Source organism: Mytilus edulis, chromosome 3, assembly GCF_963676685.1.
Source record: "Mytilus edulis chromosome 3, xbMytEdul2.2, whole genome shotgun sequence".
Classification (NCBI taxonomy): domain Eukaryota; kingdom Metazoa; phylum Mollusca; class Bivalvia; order Mytilida; family Mytilidae; genus Mytilus; species Mytilus edulis.
This window is the reverse complement of record NC_092346.1, coordinates 1888824-1912573: the sequence shown is the minus strand read 5'-3', so window position 1 is coordinate 1912573 and position 23750 is coordinate 1888824. Positions and strand designations below refer to the sequence as shown.

At 31.2% G+C, this 23750-nt stretch overlaps 1 protein-coding gene across 1 annotated transcript; it reads right to left on the bottom strand.

Annotated features, from left to right (window-relative positions):
• Positions 1-351: 351 nt before the first annotated feature.
• On the bottom strand, positions 352-4146 carry LOC139514122 (uncharacterized). Its single transcript, XM_071302871.1, has one exon. It carries the CDS (start codon positions 4144-4146, stop codon positions 352-354), a length of 3795 nt encoding a protein of 1264 aa, XP_071158972.1.
• Between the last annotated feature and the right edge of the window lie 19604 nt (positions 4147-23750).

Sequence of the window (23750 nt, the reverse complement as noted above, 5' to 3'; positions counted from 1 at the left end):
CTGTACTTTTTCTGTTTTTAGGGGGTATAGAGAAATAATAAAATAAAATAAAAAATTAAATTTCAGGACATGGTTTTTCAAAAACATATTCATAAACTTTATCTGGTCTAATAAAAGCATCCCAACCAGGAGGAAACTTAGATAACTTTTTACCATCAAACTTTTCCATTACTTCCATTTGTTTTGGAGTCAAAGGACATTCTCCATCATCTCTTAAACAACATATCTGATAATCTGATAACATTATTCTTCCTAATATAACTTTAGCGTCAGGATCATCTTTCTCAGTATAAGCTTCAATCATTTTTTAGTCTTTTATTTTTTAAAATAAAAATTTAAATTATATATTTTTTAATATCCATAAGGAAAACTTCTAATTAGATTTTCATTTTCACAATATACCATTCTTTTATCAAACATATAATCATAAGCTTTAACTTGTTTAACTGTTTTAAGTTGATGATCTTTTCCTATTTTTATATTATTATATTTTACAGTTTCATATTTTTCATTTTCATCAGTAACTATTTTTATTTTTTTATCTAATGTAATCTTTTTTTCAACTTCAGCATTTAATCTAAAACCTTTACAACAGCTAACTAGTTTTTCTGTATCTAGTTTCATAGAATAATCTTTTGGACCAGCAGATATAAATTGTTTTATATGATTAGCGTTATGTTTTGAAACAATTTCATCTGTTAAATCTCCTAATTTATTTCCCATCATACTTTCTATCTTTTTACAAGCTTCAGAACCATCATCATTATAAATACAAGAATCTGTATCCATGTATAAAACTCTTTCTTGTAGAATATCCAATAGTTCGTATAATTTTAATCTAGCATGTGCTGTTGTAAACAAAGCTATATAAACATTTACACTTGGATTAGGTTTAGAGTATTCTTCTTTATTTTTATATTCTGTTAAAACAATATCTTCATCTAATATCATAGTACTTATATCTTTATATTTTTCATTAAATACTATTTTAGTTATATGTTCTAAAGTAAAACAATATTCTTTTTGTGTAAAATTATCTCTCATACCAAAATGTCCCCATAAATTATTTAAACATATTTTAGCTATAAATCTTAATCCTGAATTGTACTTAACTTTGTCAATATCTAAATCATAAGCAGTATTATCTATAATGTATTGTATTTTTGTTTTACATTCTTTATCGTTTTTACAATCATTTTTACAATATTTAGGATCACATTTACATCCTGAAGCTTCTTGTTTATATTTCATAAACGTATCTACATAAAGTTTAAATATATCTGTAGATGTTTTTTCAAAATGTTCTAGTTCATATATTTTTTGTAATTCATAACCTTTTTCTATTGCTTTATCTATTTCTATTGTAGACCATGTACCTACTATAACTCTTTCCTCATCAGAATGTATACATTTTTCATTTTTAATATTTTTACATTCTTTACATCTTTTTATTTCATGTATTTTATCATGTTTATTTAAAGTAGGATCGCTTGACGCATCTATGTGTTTCCTATGGGGACATTTAAAAGATATTTTATTCATACATGTTCTACATAATCCAAAAAGTAATTTATGTGTATTATCACTAGTTGATTGTTTATAAGGTAAAACAGGGTGATACAATCCTTTAGGTGGTAATATTTTACATTTCATTATTCCGAAATACATACCTTTTATATAATCATCTACAGAAATATCTGTATATGTAATAGGATGTCCTATAGGATATTTACAATATTTATTTACTGATGGATACAGAGAACAAAAATCTACATATCTACCTTTTAAATCAGAAAGATTATTGTATAATTGAATAGTTTCTGTTCTTCCTCCATAAAATGCATCTCTTTTATCAATAGGTTTTAAATGTGGATCAACTTCAGGATATTTTTGTTGATCAAACTCACATTCCCATATTGTATGAATTTTTACATTTGGTTTTAGATAATCTTCAATAGTTTTAAGTCTTTCTTTAGTTTCATTATATAACTCTTTCATAGTTTTTTTATTTCTATCTTTTTTGCATATTTCTTCAGGACTATAACATTTTGGACATCCATGCCAATAACATCCAAAAAATTCATAAACATTACGCATTTTATTTTCTCTATCATAATAATAACCATCGACTTTATAACATTTCTTATTAATGAATAATTTCTTTTCACCTCCCCTTTTAGCATGTTGAATCATTATATTATATTTTAAAGAAATATACTCTAACCATTGTATTGATTTTTGTGAATGTACTTCTTTAATTGTCATCTTTTTGTGAATTCCAATTGTTTCATTTGTCAACATTAATGTTTTAAATATTTTTGTACAACATTGAGCAATTGTAATATATTGAAATGGATCGATACAATTATTGGTTATATTTAAAAATAATTTTTTATATAAGGTACAACCTTTGGCAAGAATTAAAACATCCAATAGACAATAATAAAATATTTCTTTATTGAATTTAAATTCTTTTTCTTTAACTTTATTATACCATTCATCAAATAATTCTTTATTTTTTATTGTCATAGTATTATAACCATAATATTCTTTATCAGGATAAATTCCCTTATATTTTTGATTCTCTGTTGTATTAAAATAATGTGGAAAATAACCTTTGTTACCCACAAATCCAAATGTTTTTGGGAAAGCAGCTAATCCACATAATGTAAAATTTATAGAATCTATGAATCTTAAATTTATTCCTTTAATAACTATAAATGTTAATTTTAATCCTGAAGAAATAATACTATGTTCAATTTTATTTTTTATTATCCATCCTAAAATCGGTTGCATATCATAACCTTTTCCATAATGTGAAATAAAAGTGTAGTCTTTAAATTTGTCTCTTATGAAATATTTACAAAAGTTGTCTATTACAGAATTTCCTATAGGGGTTTCATATTCCCTAAAGGGAATTTTTTCTACATCACTAAAACAATCATCTATGTCTAATTCTAACAAGTTTAAATTATCAATATTGAAATCACATTTAAATACTTTTACATAGTTATTTTTAAAACAATAAATATTTTCTAAATCGTAAGCTATACAAAAATTCATTATATGTATTCCTGTTTCTTGATTTGCTTCAAAATCAAAATATATATATTTATTATTTTTTACTTGTTTTGGTACTGATGGTTTCATATAACATAAGTGTTCTTCATTACTTTCCGTGTATTTTTCATAACATATTAAACATATTTTTTCACCACATTTGTGATTTTTGCCTGTATATGTTTTGTTACATTTATCACAAATATGTTGTTTTCTGATAGTTGTTACTGTGTTATCTTTGCATGTATGTTGTTCAGTATAACCAATTAAACATACTTTACAAAACCTACGTTTAGCTAAAAATCCTGTTATATTTGTTATAGTGTCAAAGTGTTCATCATGATAATATAAATATATTTGTTCATTATATTCTTCATTACCATTATATACAATATATTCTGTACTATTTGATGTAAAAACAATTATCCTAATATTAAGATAATTTTCAAAAGCTTTTAAATCATCTAAATTATTACCTTCTTCTTTTATTTCTACTCCTGATTGTTCATGTAAATCTTCAGCAACTCTTTTTTGTAATGGTCTACCTTCATTGATATGTTTTAATTGAGAATCTGTAAAATCTTTTAATAACTTATTTGAAGCTAAAGAAGTTACAATTGCCCTTGATAAACATATTGTATCATCATTTTTTATTTGGATAATACTTCTTTTATTTGTGACATCTAATATTTTTAAAGCTTTACCTTTTCCTTTTCTATTAGGTATAACAGTAACTTCAAAAATAACTTCTTCTAAATTTAATTCTTCAGCACTATTTAATAATCTTTCCATTTGATCCATGAATAACTTTTTAACTGTATTATATGTTCTTATAGGCCAGCTTTTATGTTTAGTAATTATGATTTCATGAATAGGTACTATTTTAATTCTTCCATTAGGGTAATCTTTTATGGAATAGTCTACCATGTGTTCAAAAGCATTTGTAAATGTTTCTTGTTTTTCATCCTTTAGACTAATTTTATAATTAAATACATAAATACTTGCTTTATGTTTATATTCTTTTGTCAAAACAAGTTTATATGAATCTCCTCGCTTGGATAAAATTTTATCCTTTTTTGCCTCCATTTTTTAAGAAAACATTTTAGTTACTTAAAAATGTCTAAAACAAATCTAACAAATAAATTAGCAGATGAACTACATCATAGAGTTATAAAATCTTTTCCTAAAAGACGTGTTTATGTTAATTCAATAGATCAAACATGGGCAGTTGATTTGATAGATATACAACAATATTCAAAACAAAATAAACACTATAAATATTTATTAGCAGTTATAGATGTTTTTAGTAAATATGGTTGGTTGATTCCATTGAAAAATAAAACAGGAGTAGCAGTGAGTGAAGCATTTAAAACATTATTTAAAGAAAGAAAACCAATATATATTTGGTCAGATAAAGGATCCGAATTTTATAATCGACAAGTAAAAGAATTGTTAAAAGATAATAACATAAAGTTATATTCAACTGAGAATGAAGAAAAATCCAGTGTAGTGGAACGATGGATAGGAACAATGAAACAACATATGTATAAATACTTTACTGCTAATGAAACTTTAAAATATTATGATATATTAGATAAATTAGTTAAAAATTATAATAATACAGTACATTCTTCAATTAAAATGACACCTGTTCAAGCAAGTAAATTAAAAAATGAATTAACAGTGTATAAAAATTTATATCCAGAAAAGGAAGAGAAAATTAAAAAACCTAAATTTAAAGCAGGTACTAGAGTAAGAATAACAAAAAAGAAGGGTAAATTTGAAAAGGGTTATACTACTCGTTGGACTAAAGAAATATTTGTAATTGAAAAAGTTTTAAATACAATTCCTTTTACTTATAAAATAATTGATTTAAAAGGCGAAGAAATAACAGGTGCTTTCTATGAACAAGAATTAATGATGACTAAGTTTTAGATCTTTCTAAATGAAAGGTGCCACATGTGGAGCAGGGTCCGCTTACCCTTCCAGAGCACCTGAGATCACCCCGGTTTTTGGTGGGGTTCGTGTTTCTCAGTCTTTAGGTTTTTTCTGTGTTGTATTTTGTGTTCTGTTGTTTGTCTGTTTGTCTGTTTCTTTTTTAGCCATGGCTTTGTCGATTTACTTTTTACTTATGAGATATAACGTCCCTTTGGTTTTTCGCTCCTCCTTTACTTACGGTTAATTTATTACCAAAACAATAATCAGTTTCAAAATTTTAATTTGAAAACAAAAGTGCAATGAATACATACAAATCAAACACTATAAACATAATATCACTGTTCAAAGTTAGAACTGTCACATCCACTAAAAGTTACCCGGTTATGCATAACCGTTTCTAAATATAGCATTGAGAAATAGTCATTCCTTATACGGAATATATACAAAGTTGTCCCAGCCACTGATCATGTATAATTGCTCCTTATATGGAATAAGAAAATCAATATCACATATACTATATTAAAAACACAATTACAGATTGAGAAAGTTCTAAGTTACTAAATATAGCATTTAAAAAAGTCACTCGGAAGCAGTCAGTGTAAGTGTATCGTCTTGCGATGATTGAAGAGTATTGGTGGTTGGTAGAACCACAGGTACTCTCCAGAATGCATTGAAATCTGGAATTTGTAGCATGATTTCAATTTCTTTTAGTTTTCTCAAAATGAAATTTAGAGGTAATCCCACATTTAAAAAATTAGGGTATCCGTGAAGAACCTTTGCGAGAGCACGTAGCTTCCTCGCGTGGTCATCGGAATACCCTGTCTTCTCTTTTAACCATGCAGACCAAGATTGTTGAATTCTTCCTTCTTTCCTTTCATTTTCCAGCCAGGCTTTGGTAAGATTTAAAAACTGTCCAAAATTAATATGAATTAAAAGTGTTTGAGCATCCTGCCGTTTTAAATTTCGTATCCCTTTATTTAATTTTTCCACAATGATCGTCTCACTCTCATTGTCAAAATGCAAATAACCGTCGCAGAATGTTTCTCTAGAAATTGTGCGGTTAATATCAGCAATGTTGTCTGTTAGATATTTGTGCAGTTCTAGGGGGGTCATTTTTTCCTTATTCACTTTTCCATAAACGTCACTAAGCCGTTGTTTAGGTTTTTTAGGAAGCTTCGGCATCTTTCCGGTTGGTCCATTTGAATCAATTTCGTTAACCAACAATCCCATATTGTGATAGTAAATTCTATAATCATTAATCAATTGTTTTTGGGTAACAGTCCATTGTTGTTCTGATTCCATATCTGCTTCACGTTCACACTGATTTGAAGGTAAAATTAATGTCTCACCACTGTTAATTTGAAACGAAAGACCGCACCAGTCTGCTATATGTTTACATGTGATGACAACATTGTCTAGGCAACATGTAAACATACTCTTGGCAACCATGTAAATATTTCCAATGATTGATTTTGTCTATAGCACTTCACAAATGTAAAAAGCAATTTAAGTTGTAGTAGTATTGATCCGTTTTATTACTAGACTATATTGATAAAATTAATTAAAAAGGTTGGGGCGCACTGGGGAAATTATTTTTTCTCTTAAATCCCACAGAATTCTTTCTCTGCCTGTTATCCCGGTTTTTTTTGGGAGTAAGAAAATTTGGTGTTTTTGGGGTGTTTTTTTGCTTTGTTTTATATGAAAATTTAGGGCTCTTTTACTTGAAATGAGGGTAATTTTTTGGGGGTCAAATTTTTTTTTTTTTTGAAGGGGGGGTGCTGGAGTCGTTCAAGTACTATACTACTCCCCTTAGGGGAAAAAATGAGTTTTATAAAAAAAACCAGGATTAAGGTTTTGGTGTGCTCTTTACATAAAAATTTTTTTTTATTTTTTTTATGGGGGGTATAAATACAAAGTGTGTTTTTTTTCTTCTTAATTTTGAAGTTAAAAATCACACAAAAATGTTGGTAAATTTTTTATTTTGGATGTAAAAAGGTTTTTTTTTCTTTAAAATGGGGGGTCAAAAATTGAAGATAATTTTTTTTTTTGTGGGGGGGGGGGCTAAAGGAGTGGTATATTGTGTACCGTGTTGTAAAAACATTCCCTTCACCTCATTTTGGAAAAAGCAATGGTGATGCCTAGTAACTTTAGCTGCACTTTGTCTGGCGTATATACTAAATTTAGTCCTGGTATCTATGATGAGTTTATTTACAACCACTGGGTCGATGCCACTGCTGGTGGAGATTTATTTCCTCAAGGGTATCACAAGCCCAGTAGTCAGCACTTTTTGTGCTGACATGAATTGTATTGATATGGTTATATTGATAAATTTACTGCTTACAAATTTTTGAATTGTTTTAATTACTAAGGCTTTTCTACCTCGGGCATGGATCACCTTAGCTGTATTTGGCAAAACTTTTAGAAATTTTGGTTCTCAATGCTCTTCAACTTCGTACTTTATTTTTTGCCTTTTTAACTTTTTTGGATTCGAGCGTCACTGATGAGTCTTTTGTAGACGAGACACGCGTCTGGCGTATATACTAAATTTAGTCCTGGTATCTATGATGAGTTTATTTAGTTATGAGTGCTTATTCTTTAAATAGCTTTCCAGAACGGTTTCATGATCGTGTACGTAATGCTGATGTGGATTTTTATACGCTCGTCAAAATTTTGACGGGACGATTTATGTTATACAAATGTCCGGTGTCCGTCCGTCTGTCCGGCGTAAACATGTCGCACCGTAACTTGAGAACAACTTATCCAAATTTCATGAAACTTATTATAGTTGTTTCTTATGATGGTCAAATGATCTGTATACTTTTTGCTGAAAATAAGATTAAAACTTTTTGAGTTACGGCACTTTGTAACTAAAACAGGGGGTGTTTTTTTCACATGTCGCACCTTATATCAAAAACGATTTTTGATTATTGCTTAAAACTCTACACATAATTCTTAGTTATATTAATTTTAAGATCTTTAACTTTTGAGTGATGATTCAAAATTTCATTTTTGAGTTATTGAGTATTTTGTAAAAAAGGGGGAGGTAGTTTTTACATGTCGCGTCGTATCTCAAAAACGATTTATGATTATTGCTTAAAACGTAACACACTTCTTTGTTATATTAATCTAAATATCTGTATACTTTTTGGTGATGATTCAAAATTTTATTTTTCAGTTATTTAGTATTTTGTAAAACAAAAAGGGGGAGGGGTTTGTTTTTACATGTCGCTCCGTATCTCAAAAACAATTTATGATTATTGCTTAAAACTTTACATACTTCTTTGTTATATTAATCTAAAGATCTCTATACTTTTTGGTTTTTATTCAAAATTTTATTTTAGCGATATTTAGTTTTGTTAAAGAAAAAAAAAAGAGGGGGAGTTTCATATGCCCCACCGTATTTCAAAAACAAGATATGGTTATTGCTTAAAACTTTCTCAATAACTATCTATGATTATTGCATAAAACTTTCACACCAAACGACGGGCGTATCATGCGCTCATGGCGCAGTTGTTTATTTTTGGTGACGTTTATGAGAGGATTAGCATTTGAAGAGAATTTCCGTTAAAGACAGCACATGCAGTATGAAATTTTTCACAAGAACACACTGTTTAAATTTGGTGTATCTGATTTCAACGAGTAAAAAAAAGACTTGAAAAAAATCACCAAATGAACGCGGTCATTTATTCATTAGCGATTTAGAAAAAAAGATTCTCAAAAACTTTAGGGAAAAAATATGTTTTTTCCTGTTGACACCACAGACTACTGTGCTTATATTGCCGTATATGCCAAACAGTCTTTTAGCTCATATTCACAATATTTAAACTTTGAATTATTTTAGTGCTTTTGAAGATTTGTTTTTAAATGCTGAAAGTCCGACTGTTTGAAATACTAAGTATGTTCTAGGAATAGTATTATGTGTATTTAGTAAAACCGTTTTGAAATAATGGTCCCAAATCCTCGTACCTTATTTGGCCCTTACACATTTTTTCAAACGGTATTGTGTTGGTTTCATGTACACGAATCGTTCCTATGGCAAACCAAATGGAAAGTGCGAGGTTTGGCATGCCACAAAACCAGGTTCAACTCACCATTTTTTCCTTTAAAAATGTCCTGTACCAAGTCAGGAATATGGCCATTGTTATATTATTGTTCGTTTCTGTGTGTGTTACATTTCAACGTTGCGTCGTTTGTTTTCTCTTACTTTTGAGTGTAATTTCACATTGCGATAAGACGTGTCGCGGTACTTCTCTATCCCAAATTCATGTATTTGGTTTTGATGTTATATTTGTTATTCTCGTGGGATTTTGTCTGATGCTTGGTCCGTTTCTGTGTGTGTTACATTTTAGTGTTGTGTCGTTGTTCTCCTCTTATATTTAATACGTTTCCCTCGGTTTTAGTTTGTTACCCCGATTTTGTTTTTTGTCCATGGATTTATGAGTTTTGAACAGCGGTATACTACTGTTGCCTTTATTTGCTATTTTGCGCCTGTCACAAGTCAGGATCTTCTGGCCTTTGTTAGTCTTGTATTATTTTTAATTTTAGTTTCTTGTGTACAATTTGGAGTTTAGTATGGCGTTCTAGTATACTGAACTAGTATATATATTTATTTAGCGGCCAGCTAAAGGACGCCTCCTGGTGCGGGAATTTCTCGCTGTATTGAAGACCTGATGGTGACCTTCTGATGTTGTCTGCTCTATGGTCGGGTTGTTGTCTCTTTGACACATTCCCCATTTCCATTCTCAATGTTTATTGCTTAATCATATTTATTTTGTATTATTCACACGAGCAGGTACATGACCAACAGGTCATATATATTTTAAAATAATTGAAATTGAATGTATAAGAAAAGTGGTAATACAAATTAAATAGGAAACGCACATTTATTTTGCGAAAATAATTATGTTATTTTTATACAATATAAACGTTAACTAAATCACAAAACATAAGCAAAAGCATACACAAAACATACGCACATTTATCACGGATAAAGTTTTCTTATTTTACTTGTCTTTAGATGGCCCCTCTATAAATATGTCCATTTCAATTTCCAATAGAATTCCCTTTACAGCTAAAAAAGTGTCATTTTTACTATGAAGTTCCGTATAAAGTATAAATTTCAAAATGGTTCATAGGCACTACTTTTTACAAACGTCAAAATATAGTGTTGTGCGGCACATTCAAAATATCTATATGCCCTGAACTTCTTGGTTTAAAATAACACTAAAGTTTCCAGTAGTCCTCTCTTAACGTTTGGTCTTCCTCAAAATTTAGTGTGGTCGTTATCTATGTGTATTTATATTATAGTAAATAAACTCATCATATATGCCAGGACTAAATTTTGTATATACGCCAGACGCGTGTTTCGCCTACAAAAGACTCAGTGACGCTCGAATCCAAAAAAAGTTAAAAAAAAAAAAAAAAAGAAAAAAAAAAAAAAAAAGGGCAAATAAAGTACGATTTTGAAGACCATTGAGGACCAAAATTCCTAAACGTTTTGCCAAATACAGCTAAGGTAATCTATGCCTGAGGTAGAAAAGCCTTTGTATTTTAAAAATTCAATATTTTGTAAACAGTTAATTAATAAATATAACCATATCAATGATAATTCATGTCAGTCAGTGCTGACTACTGGGCTGGTGATACCCTCGGGGAATGAATCTCCACCAGCAGTCTTATGTCATGTCTCTATAAGATGAAACACGGAGATCATATTTTGAACAATATATACTAAACAAAACAAAAATATCTTCTCATATTATACATCTTCCTTAAATAGTTGTGGTTTGCTAAATAGCTGTAGTTATACATATATTAAGTCTATGTTTAAACCAAAGTAATACATATAAAACGTGTTTCTGTTTACATACAGTATATTAAGAACGAAACTATCTATTATAACTGCACTTTCTTTCAATTTCTTTGATAATATTTTATGCCATGTTCATTCAAAGAGAGACAAAGGATACCAGAGGGACAGTCATACTCGTTAATTGAAAATAAACTGACAACGCCATGGTTAAAAATGAAAAAGAAAAACAGACAAACAATAGTATACATGACACAAAATGACTTTAAGGTAGTTGTTAATATATGCATGACATAAAAATAACAAAACAAATGATTTCTATGTCAATTTTTATAAATTGTAGCAAGGAATTTTTTGGAGTATTGCACTTACTGATCATAATGTTGATAGTAATGTATTCCTTGTTTTTATTAGCTTTTACATATGAATTGATGTTAAGACATGAGAACTCGAGAATTTGACCCTAGCAAGTTTATTCCCCGTCATTATCAGCTTTTACATATGGGGCAATATGCGCAATTGTTTCTCCATAGGCCGTAATGTTACATTTTCTTCTCTAGCTCAGCCCATATCGTAAACTTGTATATGTATGATGGCTTGTTTCGAATCTGTTACATTTTCACACATGTGGTTAAACTTTCGGGGTACGAAATGTGATTCATTTTCCTGTAAATTAGCACACCCCGAAAATCTTTTTGCTATGCTCATCATGGTAAAAAGTCCCTTTTTTCATACAATTAATACCTACTACCTGTCGATACACATTATCACAAGAACGTATATACATGTTGTCCAGGCGCATAATTAGCCGTTTCAGAATCTAAAGGACTATGGGTAATTTCATTGTTCGTACCCCAAAATGAAAATAACGTCCCGACATTGGTTGAATTTCCATTGTTTTGGACGTTTTCAGCCAATCACGACGTTTCGATGTACATTTTTGAAAATATTACCCAGAATGCAATAGATTCTGAAACGGCGAATTGAAGCATCAATCATATCTTCACATTTCCAGTGAGTGTATCTGACATACTTACAGTATTTCGTTACAGAAAAATAACTGCACATGCGTTTGACATCGGTATACTAGTTTTGCCTTCATTTACAGCAAATAAATTTTCAATCAGATTTTTTTCAAAAGACCATTTAATTAGATATGAAAACTTTTTCTTGATGTGATTGTGTGGAGGTGTAGTGTAGAAAGTAGCAAACTTATAACCGCCAATAGAATTAAAAGTCTTATCTAAAGCACATATTTCATCTGAAACCTCTTTAGAATTTTCACACTCCAAAAATAATTAATACCATTATTTTCATAAGACACATTACAAAAGTTATAACAAGTTCTATGCTAGAAGTAAGGGATGTAGTTAGAAGCACTGACATTTACAATTTGACTATCTATGAAGCGTACGGACCTGAATGAAGAAAATTTTATTTTACCGGTCAGTGAAAATAAGTTTTTTCTATTAAATCTTAACCAGATAAGTTGAAACGTTTCTTACATACTCTACCATATCTACAGTGGTCCAAATTGACCTTGTGGTTTAAAACAAAGTTTTGAAAAATTAACAACCGTGACAAATATGTCAATAGTCTAAGAACAGTTTTAATCATTTAAACATTTAACCTTACGAATTATTTGTTTAAATATGTTTTATAAATATTTGTATCTTGTCTGTGTCATATTTTTTGTCGATTTTGTTGTGCCTGTTAATACTGATATGTAATTGTATGATGCCTGTATACTTGATTTTACTTATCCATGAAATGTATAGGAGTAACACGACAATAGTAACAAGTATGCAATAACAATATCTGCTAACTGTTAAGAAACGCCTGAGATCCAGCCTGTTCTAGTGGCGTTCGTGTTGTTCAGTGTTCTCCTAATCTTTTTTTTAAATATTTGAATAACTTTGTCAGTTTTTCTTCTACTTCTGAGTTATGTTTGTGTATCACTCTGGTTGCTACAGCTTTTTTTTAATTCATTTTTCTAATTAATTCAAATATTTATATACTATCTTTCCTTTCGTATTCGTTTTTATATATTAGTCGTTGTTATTTTAAATTTTATTATTGTATTGCTACAATATCATATCTAAGTTACTCAAAGCTAAAACATAAGATGACACAACATATATCCATATAACAAACACATTGCGATTCCATTTAACAGTAACATGAAATTGTTTTCCTGTCCGAGTTTTTTCTGGACAAATACTAGTATACAGTGTAAAATGCAAAAAGCACATACTGCATGTAACGACAGATTCAAACAATATAAACACTGAAGGCCTATTTCTGACCAGTCTATAAATGATGCTCCTATTGTAAGTGTACCATATGTAACATTAAAACTATCAATATCATAAAAAATATACATTGTAAAATTATCTTTAGTATGACACTGTACAGAGAAATCAACAGAATTCTTATAAGTAACATTATAGGCTAAACTTGTACATGAAAAATTTGCAGATCTAAATTCTGAACAATTTAAAGTGTTTATGTCTAGTGTATTTATATCGCGCAAGGAAAAGAAATTGTCGAATTTCACGTTATTTCTGTCATTAGTAATATAACCAAGAAATATGATTATACCAATTATTCCAAAACAATAAACAATTTTAATACAATTTAAGATATTTGTCAAACTTACATAAATATAATAAAAGGGTAGATATGGCATCGTTTTTATTAGTGCCGAACTCACAGTTACAATGTAAATCATTAAATACATAACCCTGTATATGATTTTAATGTAAGCAAATGGAGCAAATAATATGAAAAAAACACATCCTAGTAGTATCAATCCTAAAAACAAAACCAAAAATCGGTGAAGGAGATCTGAATATCTCATGTGAAACGTTATTGATAATAACCAAAGAAGTATAATTGTGAGAAATACAACATTTATGCTTCTCGTCACTTGCACTAAGGTTATATTACTAGATTCTGCATCTTGTCCGGCACATAACACTGCAGTGTTACCTCTCTCTCTAATAACAGTGTCAAGATGTATAGATAGGCCAAAAGTAACACTCATAAGAAAGACCATGGCTACAACAAATACTTTATAAGTGTTTTGAATTGATTGCTTATATTGCGTGTCATTGTTTATGTATTGGACTGTATCACAACTGCTTTCCATTAACTCTAATGCTGTAGTGCCACTATCATTGACTAAATAACGATTGGCCCCATTATCTAGCAATGTTTCTATACACTCACTGATTGGACCTTTTAAAAAATGGTTTAAATCATGTTCCAGAATTAAATTAGTTAGTTCGTGTGTGATTGAAGGGACAGCACATGGAATATTCATTGAAAACCATCCTCGTACAGCAACAATTACACGTGGAAGCACTAGCGTATCTATTTGGGTTGGAACATATATATTATGGATATAATAGAATAACATAATGGTATGTGGTATCAATCCTTGACACAAATCAGTACATGAAAGAAAACAAAAGCAGAGAGCAGCAATTTTGTATCGTTCTTCATCTCGAAGTCACAGTGAGGACTCAATACAGAGCATAAAACCATCTCATCTCACAGCAAGTTGAAGACGATCCGTAGTTAATTTTTCACGTAATATAATCAATGCTCAATAAATCGAATGTTGTAGGTGAATATGCAACAGTTTATTCCGATGGCGGGCGTCAGGTGGACCCATTAAATTACGCTTACCCATTCAGAAAAATGGACGCTACACTAAATAAAGGCAACAGCGGTATACCGCTGTTCGAAAGTCATAAATCGAGTGAAAGAAAACAAATCCGCGTTACAAACAAAAACCGAGGGAAACACACTAACTATAACAGGGATACAACAAAACAACAGAAAATTGAAGTGCAACAAAAACAAACGACAATGCAACACACACAGAAACGAATTGTAAGATAAAACTATCCATTTGCCTGTGGATAACTGGGTAACTATGGTGGGGAACTGGGTAACTACGAAACATACAAATGAACCAAAATTTAAAAAAACAACAACAACAAAATGGCAAACTCAACAGCTCAAACAAATCAAACGAATGGATATCAACTGTCATATTCAGGACTTGTTACGTGCATTAATATATGTATTTATTTTTCTTTCCATTTAAACTACAAGAAAGCATTATGATATCCTTGGTTCTGTTTTAAGAATGAGAATATCGTCACTTTTCACTACATTTATACGCAATGATCCTTTACTTTTTTTTTTATTAATGGTTATTGTTTGATAAGGTTATTTAAGATATGTATCATTCACATTCATATCTCTTATCTTTATTGAGAAGTGGTTTATGTGTAGTTTTCTAACAACCTCGATTTCTTTCAGCGGTTATGACCAGAGTTATTCGTCACCATGTTTATTAACCTTTTTTTCCTGTTATAAAATCTAATTATTTTTTATAAATTTGACGTTGCAGAGAGCCTATCGGCAAACAGAGTATTAAGCTGTGAAATTCATTATGGTAAAGCCTAAAATGTTAGTATATTTCTTTGTTAGAAGTTGACATTTCATCACTTCGTTACTGCCGGTGGACAATGCCAAAATGACCTCCTTATCAGATCTTAAAGCTTTTAAGATCATTGTTCCTGAAACATTTTTATCACTAGAATACAAAATTCCGAATCAATACCAGCGTCCGCCAAACAACCGTTGTCATATTATTATGTGATTATAGTTAGTTTTCCACCTTCTCCTAACCACCAAGCTTTATTCATAGTGGTAAACACATTAAAACAGTATTAATGCAATATAGACTGGTGTCACAATACGATCAGGATGGCGTGTAACCTTGCATTATGACCTTGGCGTGTTCTTTTTAACTGGTTTTTTTCTGTGTACTGTTATACCATTGTTGTACAATTTAATTCTTCCTTGACTTAATATTTTTTGTAAATGGCGTTAAATGCAATGTAAGTGCTTAAAATGTAAAGAGAACAACACGTTATTATAGCATGCGTCCGTGGAGCTTTTCTGGATTTACTGGTTAAGGTCAAATACTTGAAAGTCGAGGATGTATGAGGACCGAAACAATTTGAAAGTCAACTTTGGCTGCGGGAGTTAAAACCCCAAGTCAGTAATATAGCAGTTGTCATCTAATAGTTCGTTTCGATGTATGTTGCATTGTCGTTTGTGTTTTGTTGCAATTCAGTGTTCTGTTGTTTCGTTATTTTCATCTTATAGTTGATGCATTTCCATCGGTTTAATTTGTTACCCAGATTTGTTTTCTCTTAATCGATTGATGACTTTTGAAGAGCGGTATACTACTGTTGCCTTTATTTGATAGTATCGTTTAAATTAAATCCTGACTTTTTCAGATTATAGTCACTGCCAGCTTGAGTCTAGTATTATAGCCTTAACGTACTGACGTTACGCACAGTATTGCGTCGCAAAATATTAAATGTATAAGTAAAAGTTTTGACGCCCAATATACTTTGACATTTTCTGAACAAAAACGAGTTTGCGCTTTTTTTCAAAAAATATTGCGGATAATCTACTCGACTGATTTTTATTAAATAAATACCATAAGATGAAGAGATGATTCAAAATTAATCATTAATAAGGCAATTGATTTCGTATGGATCGTTCTTACTTTCTGATCTGTGATGAGGTGAAAACAAATGCCATTTTTTCCAATAGAATGCATAGCAAACTTTTCTAATAAATTCTTGCTGCCGGAGGGACACATGCGAAGATAACAATTAGCCTGAAAAATATCTTGACAAATCAAACATAAAAACTTGTGGTTTTTATTTTATAAAAAATGATTAATCGGTCATAGAATAATTTAGCAATATTTCTTTATAAAACAATTTTAGTTGAAATTGTTTTTTGAGATTGAACTCTCTTTTGTCCAATATATGTCTGTGTGAGTTTTCAGACTATTTGAAAGGCTCTTTATCTATCTTTTTTTCAGTGGGATTTCCAGTGACACTAGAACAATAGAAAAAGCACTCTTCTTATGAAAGAGATAGAAAAGGTAAAAAAAAAAAGGAGAGACAATTTACGCATAAAAACCGATAAACATAGGGATGAATATCTCTTAAAACACAAAACCATTATCATATAACTTTTATACAACCACTATAAGTACAGTATATGTTAAAGCTTAATTTGTTAATTTATGAATTTTTAATTGCCAAACATGCTGTTATTGAACAATCTATTGTTCAACATAGGGGTGTGTAAAAAACTGCCAGATTTGACTGCATATTTTTCTTTTATTTTGAAAAAAAATATATATCAAACCTTAATAATGCAGCTTTCTCAGTATCCAATTTTTAACGTGTTCCGAAATGTAGTTTCGTCACAAGAATTTTCAAAGTTGGGTCATTTTGTCTATATGAATGTCGGTAAATTCGTATGATCGAGCACACCGACAAGTGTATCGTTAGGACAACTCGATATAATGTAATCAGTATACGTGACAAATAACCTAATGTGAAGTTTATTAAAATCATCATAACATAAGTGATCAACACATTATATTTGAAAAACATGAGTCCTATAATATAAGACTTTAAAGGTTCATATCATTTACATTCAACTTTTTTATTGGATTTTTTTTTACTACAATGTAACCTCGAGGTTAAACGTTGGTAGTAAAAAAAAAAATCCCTGAAAAATGTTGAATGATATTGAAATTTGATATGAACCTTCAAATTCTTATAATATCGGAATTAAAAATATGTGATCCAAATTATCCATGCACGTGTGTTGAAGAAGACTTTGCAATTTTATGAAGTACAGGGGGTAGGGTGTTTTCCTTAAACAATATTATGATCCCAAATTTGAGAAATTTTGTTGGCAATACTTTAAAACAAACACAACATATAGGAAAGTATATGTTAAATCTCAATGTATTATTATTATGATAAAACCTTCCCCATCCCCCGGTTTGGCATGTAATGGTTGAAACCTAAGGTGATTCGCACTAACTGCCTAAAAGGGGGCCCGCTCCAGTCTTGCGTCAGTGATTTAGTATATACTAGTAATAAACAAAAGGTTGTCTCATACTGACAGGGGCGGCCGAGCAACCTGCACAGCCAAGCTTGTCTTGCAAAACAGCCAAGATATACAAATCATTTCCAACAAAAACCTTCAGTTGGGCAATCTGACTGGAATCTAATTATCTCTACTGATAAATAATGCAACACTAATGACATATTTAAGTTTTGGAAGGATTTTATTCACAAAGAATGTTTCTCATTGATGTACATTTCTATGCTCTTGTCTTTTCGGAGTTAATCTTGGAAATAAAAACATGTTGCATGAAAGAGTCTAGCTCCACATTCCTATGCATATGATTGTCATATGTACGTAAGAATCATTCCATAAAACATCCGTTTGCTATCCTTTCAATGCCAGACACTGTCTAGTGTGGAAAATCTGGCTAAACTTGTGCTGGATCAGACACTTGAATCTTATATCGTTATTGATGTTAAGCAATTTGTTTAACGGGCCATCCGGAACTGTTGGATTTTATGACGTCAGTCTTCCTTCCGTACAGAACATCACTGCAAAATAATTTGAACATTCAATTAGGTGATTATAATATTATTTGGCAATGTAAAGAGAACCTGAAAATATTAGACCAAAGTACGTTTGAACAGAGACGTTACGCCATTTGTATGAACTTATTGTTTGTATCTTTTAAATATGTTAATTTTGTATTATAGATGCCCATTTTCTATTTATATCACATATTTCACCAAAGGAATGGAAAAATATAACGTTTGGACCTAGTTGTTGCGATTTATTTAAATTCTGCTTCATGAAAAAGTTTTTGTTTACATTTGAAACTTTGAAAATGCTTATCGTTTTCAAAACTTTCTTTTGAGTATAGTTTCATTATAATATGATTATATTATAGTGATAATAATAAAATTCGAAAATTGATAAAATTTCTTCATAATACATAAAGACAGGTTCCTCTGCTGAATACATTGTTGAGGACTTGCTTCAAATTTCAGTCAACGCAGAAAACCCCGGGAATGACGTTAGCATATGAATCTAGTAGGACGTTGATATACCAAATTTCGCAGATTTTATGTGCAAAATTACAACGGAACATAGGAAATGTTACGTCGGACTTGCAATTATTACCGTAAACGTAAGATTAGTGTGATCAATAAATTATTTGTATGGTGTAAACAATTATAGAATTAACTTAAAACAAGAAAAACACGTCTAGACCTTTCTGTAGATGAATGCATGATGTGGATTTATTTTGTATAGGCGAATGGTCGCTGTTCTAAAATCATATAATAACGAAATCTTAATCTGAACGTATCACCGTTCGTAACGTCACTATAAAACTTTTGTATATGTTTGAAGACTGTATGTTTATATCTTACTGCGTATGTATCACCAATGGTTTACTGGATCGTGACTTTGTTGTCTTATTGATATACTACCCACATCTTAATATATGGACATCATTCTGATTCAATACGCAATATGCAAATTGCACCATTTTGAAGTTAGATGAACGAGAAATAATCAGTAAAATCTCGAATAATTACAATAAAAGCATTGATCAATTATTAAATTATCCATATATTTATTCATTTTTTCATATAATATTTCCGATACTTTTATACTGTGCATGTCTGATTCGAAAAACAGCCAGTAAACGACTTGACCTACGTGTTAGGATTGAAATTAAGAAAGTCCGTATTTATTTATTTTCGAATAGGTTGTTTTGAAGATATATGTGAGGGACGAAGTTAACTTTGACATATGTACCTACGAAATGTAAAATGACGTTTACAATGGAAAAAAGAAATGATATTATTTTTCATTGGATTTTCCACCGAGAACGTCAACATTTCCACCACAGCAACAAGTGTGTAACGATATTTCTCGAGTGATAACGGTTATATGAGTCTTATGTAGACGAAACGCGCGTCTGGCGTATTAAATTATAATCCCGGTACCTTTGATAACTAATTAAATTTATTTATCGTAATACACGAGTTGTAGTGTTAGAATCTGTTTTTCTGATGACTTTTATCATTCCTTTTCATAGATTACCAGAAAATTGTGTTCTTTATTTGTGACGTCATCGGACATAGTCGCCTTTTCTCATGTCACAATCGAAAAAAATGAGAATAGAAGAGAAGCCAATATAAATATTGACTTCATAATCTTTCGACAAATCATTTGCCAAGAACAGATATTTCACCAGTGAGGAGAAATATTTTTCTCATACCGGCCAAGAAATACGAAAAAAGCACACAAATTTGAGAAAGCAAGATATCAGTCAGTAAGATCGAAAGGAAATTTCGTAAAATAGCGATAATACAGGTAAATAGATGCTAAGTTCAAAGATCTAGCAATTATGTCAGCTGTTGCTCTTCTCAATATATAATATATCAACTTCACCTGCATATGGGATATACATTTCCCAACTTATGCGGTAATCAAGAGCTTGAACTTCTAATCAGACTTTGTAAAACGTTACCAGTGTCTAGCAGAAAGTTCATCGGAAGGTACCATGACCTTGTTGATAAATTTTCCGTATCAACTTCACAAATAAAACACTATGATTTTGAAGTATAGATTGCAGGTACTGACGTTATTTTTCAATTTAATAACGTACTATACTTTTCTCAGAAATTGTATTTTATATGAAAATTATTTTTCTTTTGGTCATATCCATGTGACGTGGCTCGGTACTTGAACAGCCCGTCATTGTCTTATTGTTCTATGATAATTCTCGTATTCCTGTCTTTCATTTTTGCTAATGTGCTTTGTCTATATGCCGTTTGGTGGGTCTTTGATACATATGACGTGACTCTGTACTTATATATGCCGTTATTGTGTTATTGTAAAACATTATTGTATTCTTGTCTTTCATTTTTGCTTATGTGCTTTGTCTATACGCCTCTTTATGTTTCTTTGCTACACATATGACGTGGCTCCGTACTTATACATCCCGTCATTGTGTTATTGTACTATAATAAAATTGAGTATCCTTGTCTCTAATCTTTTGCTAATATGCTTTGTCTATATGCCATTGTGTGCTTCTGAGTTACATATTTGTTTGTTTTTATAGTGATTAAGAGTATAAGTCAATGTTGACTGCTGTACCTCTATTTTTTTACATTTTTACTTATTATGTCTGTGTGTTTTGTTCACACATCGTTAACGTTGTCAATATAATGGAATTTGATGCGACTATCATACAAGTTGCTGATAGCCGGGAGAATAAGGCCAAAATTCCCCAGCTACCAGATCTAGAAGAGTTGTGAGAATGTTAAAGATGAGGCTTTTAAACAAAAATTAGCTGAAGTTCTAATAAAAATTCAACAAGCTTTGGTAAAAACAAGCTTTAACTGGGGACATGCTCAATCGTGAAGCATCGCATTAATACGCGAAATGCAATCCCAGTTCGACAACCGCTTAGGAGGACTCCAAAGGCTTCTGAGGGGGAGGAAGAGAAATACCTTAAGGACCAACTTGAGGCAGGCGTAATAACTCCTTCTAAATCCAGTTGGGCGACCCCAGTGGTGTAAGTCTGGAAAAAAGACAAAAAAGTACGCTGGTGTATAGATTTTAGACGAATCAATGATGTAAGTGTCAAAGATGCCTACCCATTGCCCCGCATTGATATGTGTCTGGACTGTTTGGCGTCAGCGTCAATATTTTCCGTCATGGACCTACAAAGTGGTTATTGGCAAGTTGATATTGAGGAGGCTGATAGAGATAAAACTGCATTTACAACTAAATATGGATTATTTGAATATGTTAAAATGCCCTTTGGGTTATGTAACGCCCCATGTACTTTTCAACGATGCGTAGAGTTGATATTTAGAGGTCTCCAATGGAAAAGTCTTCTTATTCATATTGATGATATTATCATCTACTCATCAGATATGGTAGATCATATAGAAAAGCTAGATGAAGTTTTGGGTAGACTGTCAAAAGCAGGGTTAAAATTAAAACCATCAAAGTGTGATCTCTTAACAAAAGAAGTTTTATACCTATGACATATAGTTTGTGACCAGGGAATAAAACCAAACCCGGCCGTGATAGAATCCGTAAAAAATTGGAAAGTACCAAGTTCAGTTAAACAAGTCCAACAAATCTTAGGGCTCTGTAACTACTACAGACAATTTGTGTACAAATTTAGTGAGATAGCAGCCCCACTCAGCAAGCTCACCAGAAAAGAGGTAAAGTTTAAATGGGATTCAGAATGTCAGTCTTCTTTTGATACGTTGAGGTCAGCATTATGTACTGCGCCAATACTGGCTTACCCCCACGACACGAGTACTTATAAACTGGATACTGATACTTCCAATGTCGGTGTTGGAGCTGTCCTTTCGCAAATTCAGAATTGTGTAGAAAAGGTAATTGCATACGGATCAAAGAAACTAGATCCACACCAACAAAGATTGTCTGTCACACGTAGGGAGCTTTTAGCTGTTATCACCTTTATAAATCAGTACAGACATTATCTTCTGGGGGCTAGATTTGTCCTAAGAACAGATCAGGGCTCTTTGCAATGGCTATTCAATTTCAAGGATCCACAAGATCAAGTAGCTCGTTGGCTAGAGGTTTTATCCCAATATAACTTTGAAATCCAACACAGGGCAGGTAAAAAACACCAGAACGGAGACTGAAAGACACGAACCTTGTGTTATAAGGTAAAGAGTGAACAACATGAACCTTCTGTTATTAATAAAGACTGAACGACACGAACCTTGTGTTATCTAATAAAGACTGTACGACACGAACCTTGTGTTATCTAATAAAGACTGTACGACACAAACCTTGTGTTATCTAATAAAGACTGAACGACACAAACCTTGTGTTATCTAATAAAGACTGAACGACACGAACCTTGTGTTATCTAATAAAGACTGTACGACACAAACCTTGTGTTATCTAATAAAGACTGAACGACACAAACCTTGTGTTATCTAATAAAGACTGAACGACACGAACCTTGTGTTATCTAATAAAGACTGAACGACACGAACCTTGTGTTATCAAGGAAAGACTGAACGACACGAACCTTGTGTTATCTAATAAAGACTGAACGACACGAACCTTGATTTATCTAGTAAAGACTGTACAACACGAACCTTGTGTTATCTAATAAGACTGTACAACACGAACATTGTGTTAACTAATAAAGAAGCAACAACACGAACTTTGTGTTAACTACTAAAGAATGAAAGACACGAACCTTGTGTTATCTAGTAAAGATTGTACAACACGAACCATTAGTTACCTATTAAACACTGAATAACGCAAACCCTATGTTATCTTATAACTTCAACAACACGAACCCTGTGTTATCGAATGAAAAGTTAAATCTACAAAATTACTGAACTTAGAGGAAAATCAATTCGAAAAGTCCATAATCACATGGTAAAATCAAACAACAAAATGAAGACCCAACAACACGAAACCCTACGCTATCTAGTGGAGACTGAACAACACGAACCTTTCGTTAACTAATAAAGACTGCACGACACGAATCTTGTGTTATCTAATAAAGAATGAACAACATGAACTTTGTGTTAACTAATAAAGACTGACCGACACGAACCTTGTGTTATCTAATAAAGAATGTACAACACGAACCTTGTGTTATCTAATAAAGACTGAACAACACGAACCTTGTGTTATCTAATAAAGACTGCACGACACGAATCTTGTGTTATCTAATAAAGAATGAACAACATGAACTTTGTGTTATCTAATAAGACTGCACGACACGAACCTTGTGTTATCTAATAAAGAATAAACAACATGAACTTTGTGTTAACTAATAAAGACTGCACGACACGAACCTTGTGTTATCTAATAAAGAATAAACAACATGAACTTTGTGTTATCTAATAAAGACTGCACGACACGAACCTTGTGTTATCTAATAAAGAATAAACAACATGAACTTTGTGTTATCTAATAAAGACTGCAC

Excerpts from the sequence above, each read along its gene's own strand:
- LOC139514122 (XM_071302871.1), bottom strand. The coding sequence starts at position 4,146 with ATGGAGGCAAAAAAGGATAAAATTTTATCCAAGCGAGGAGATTCATAT.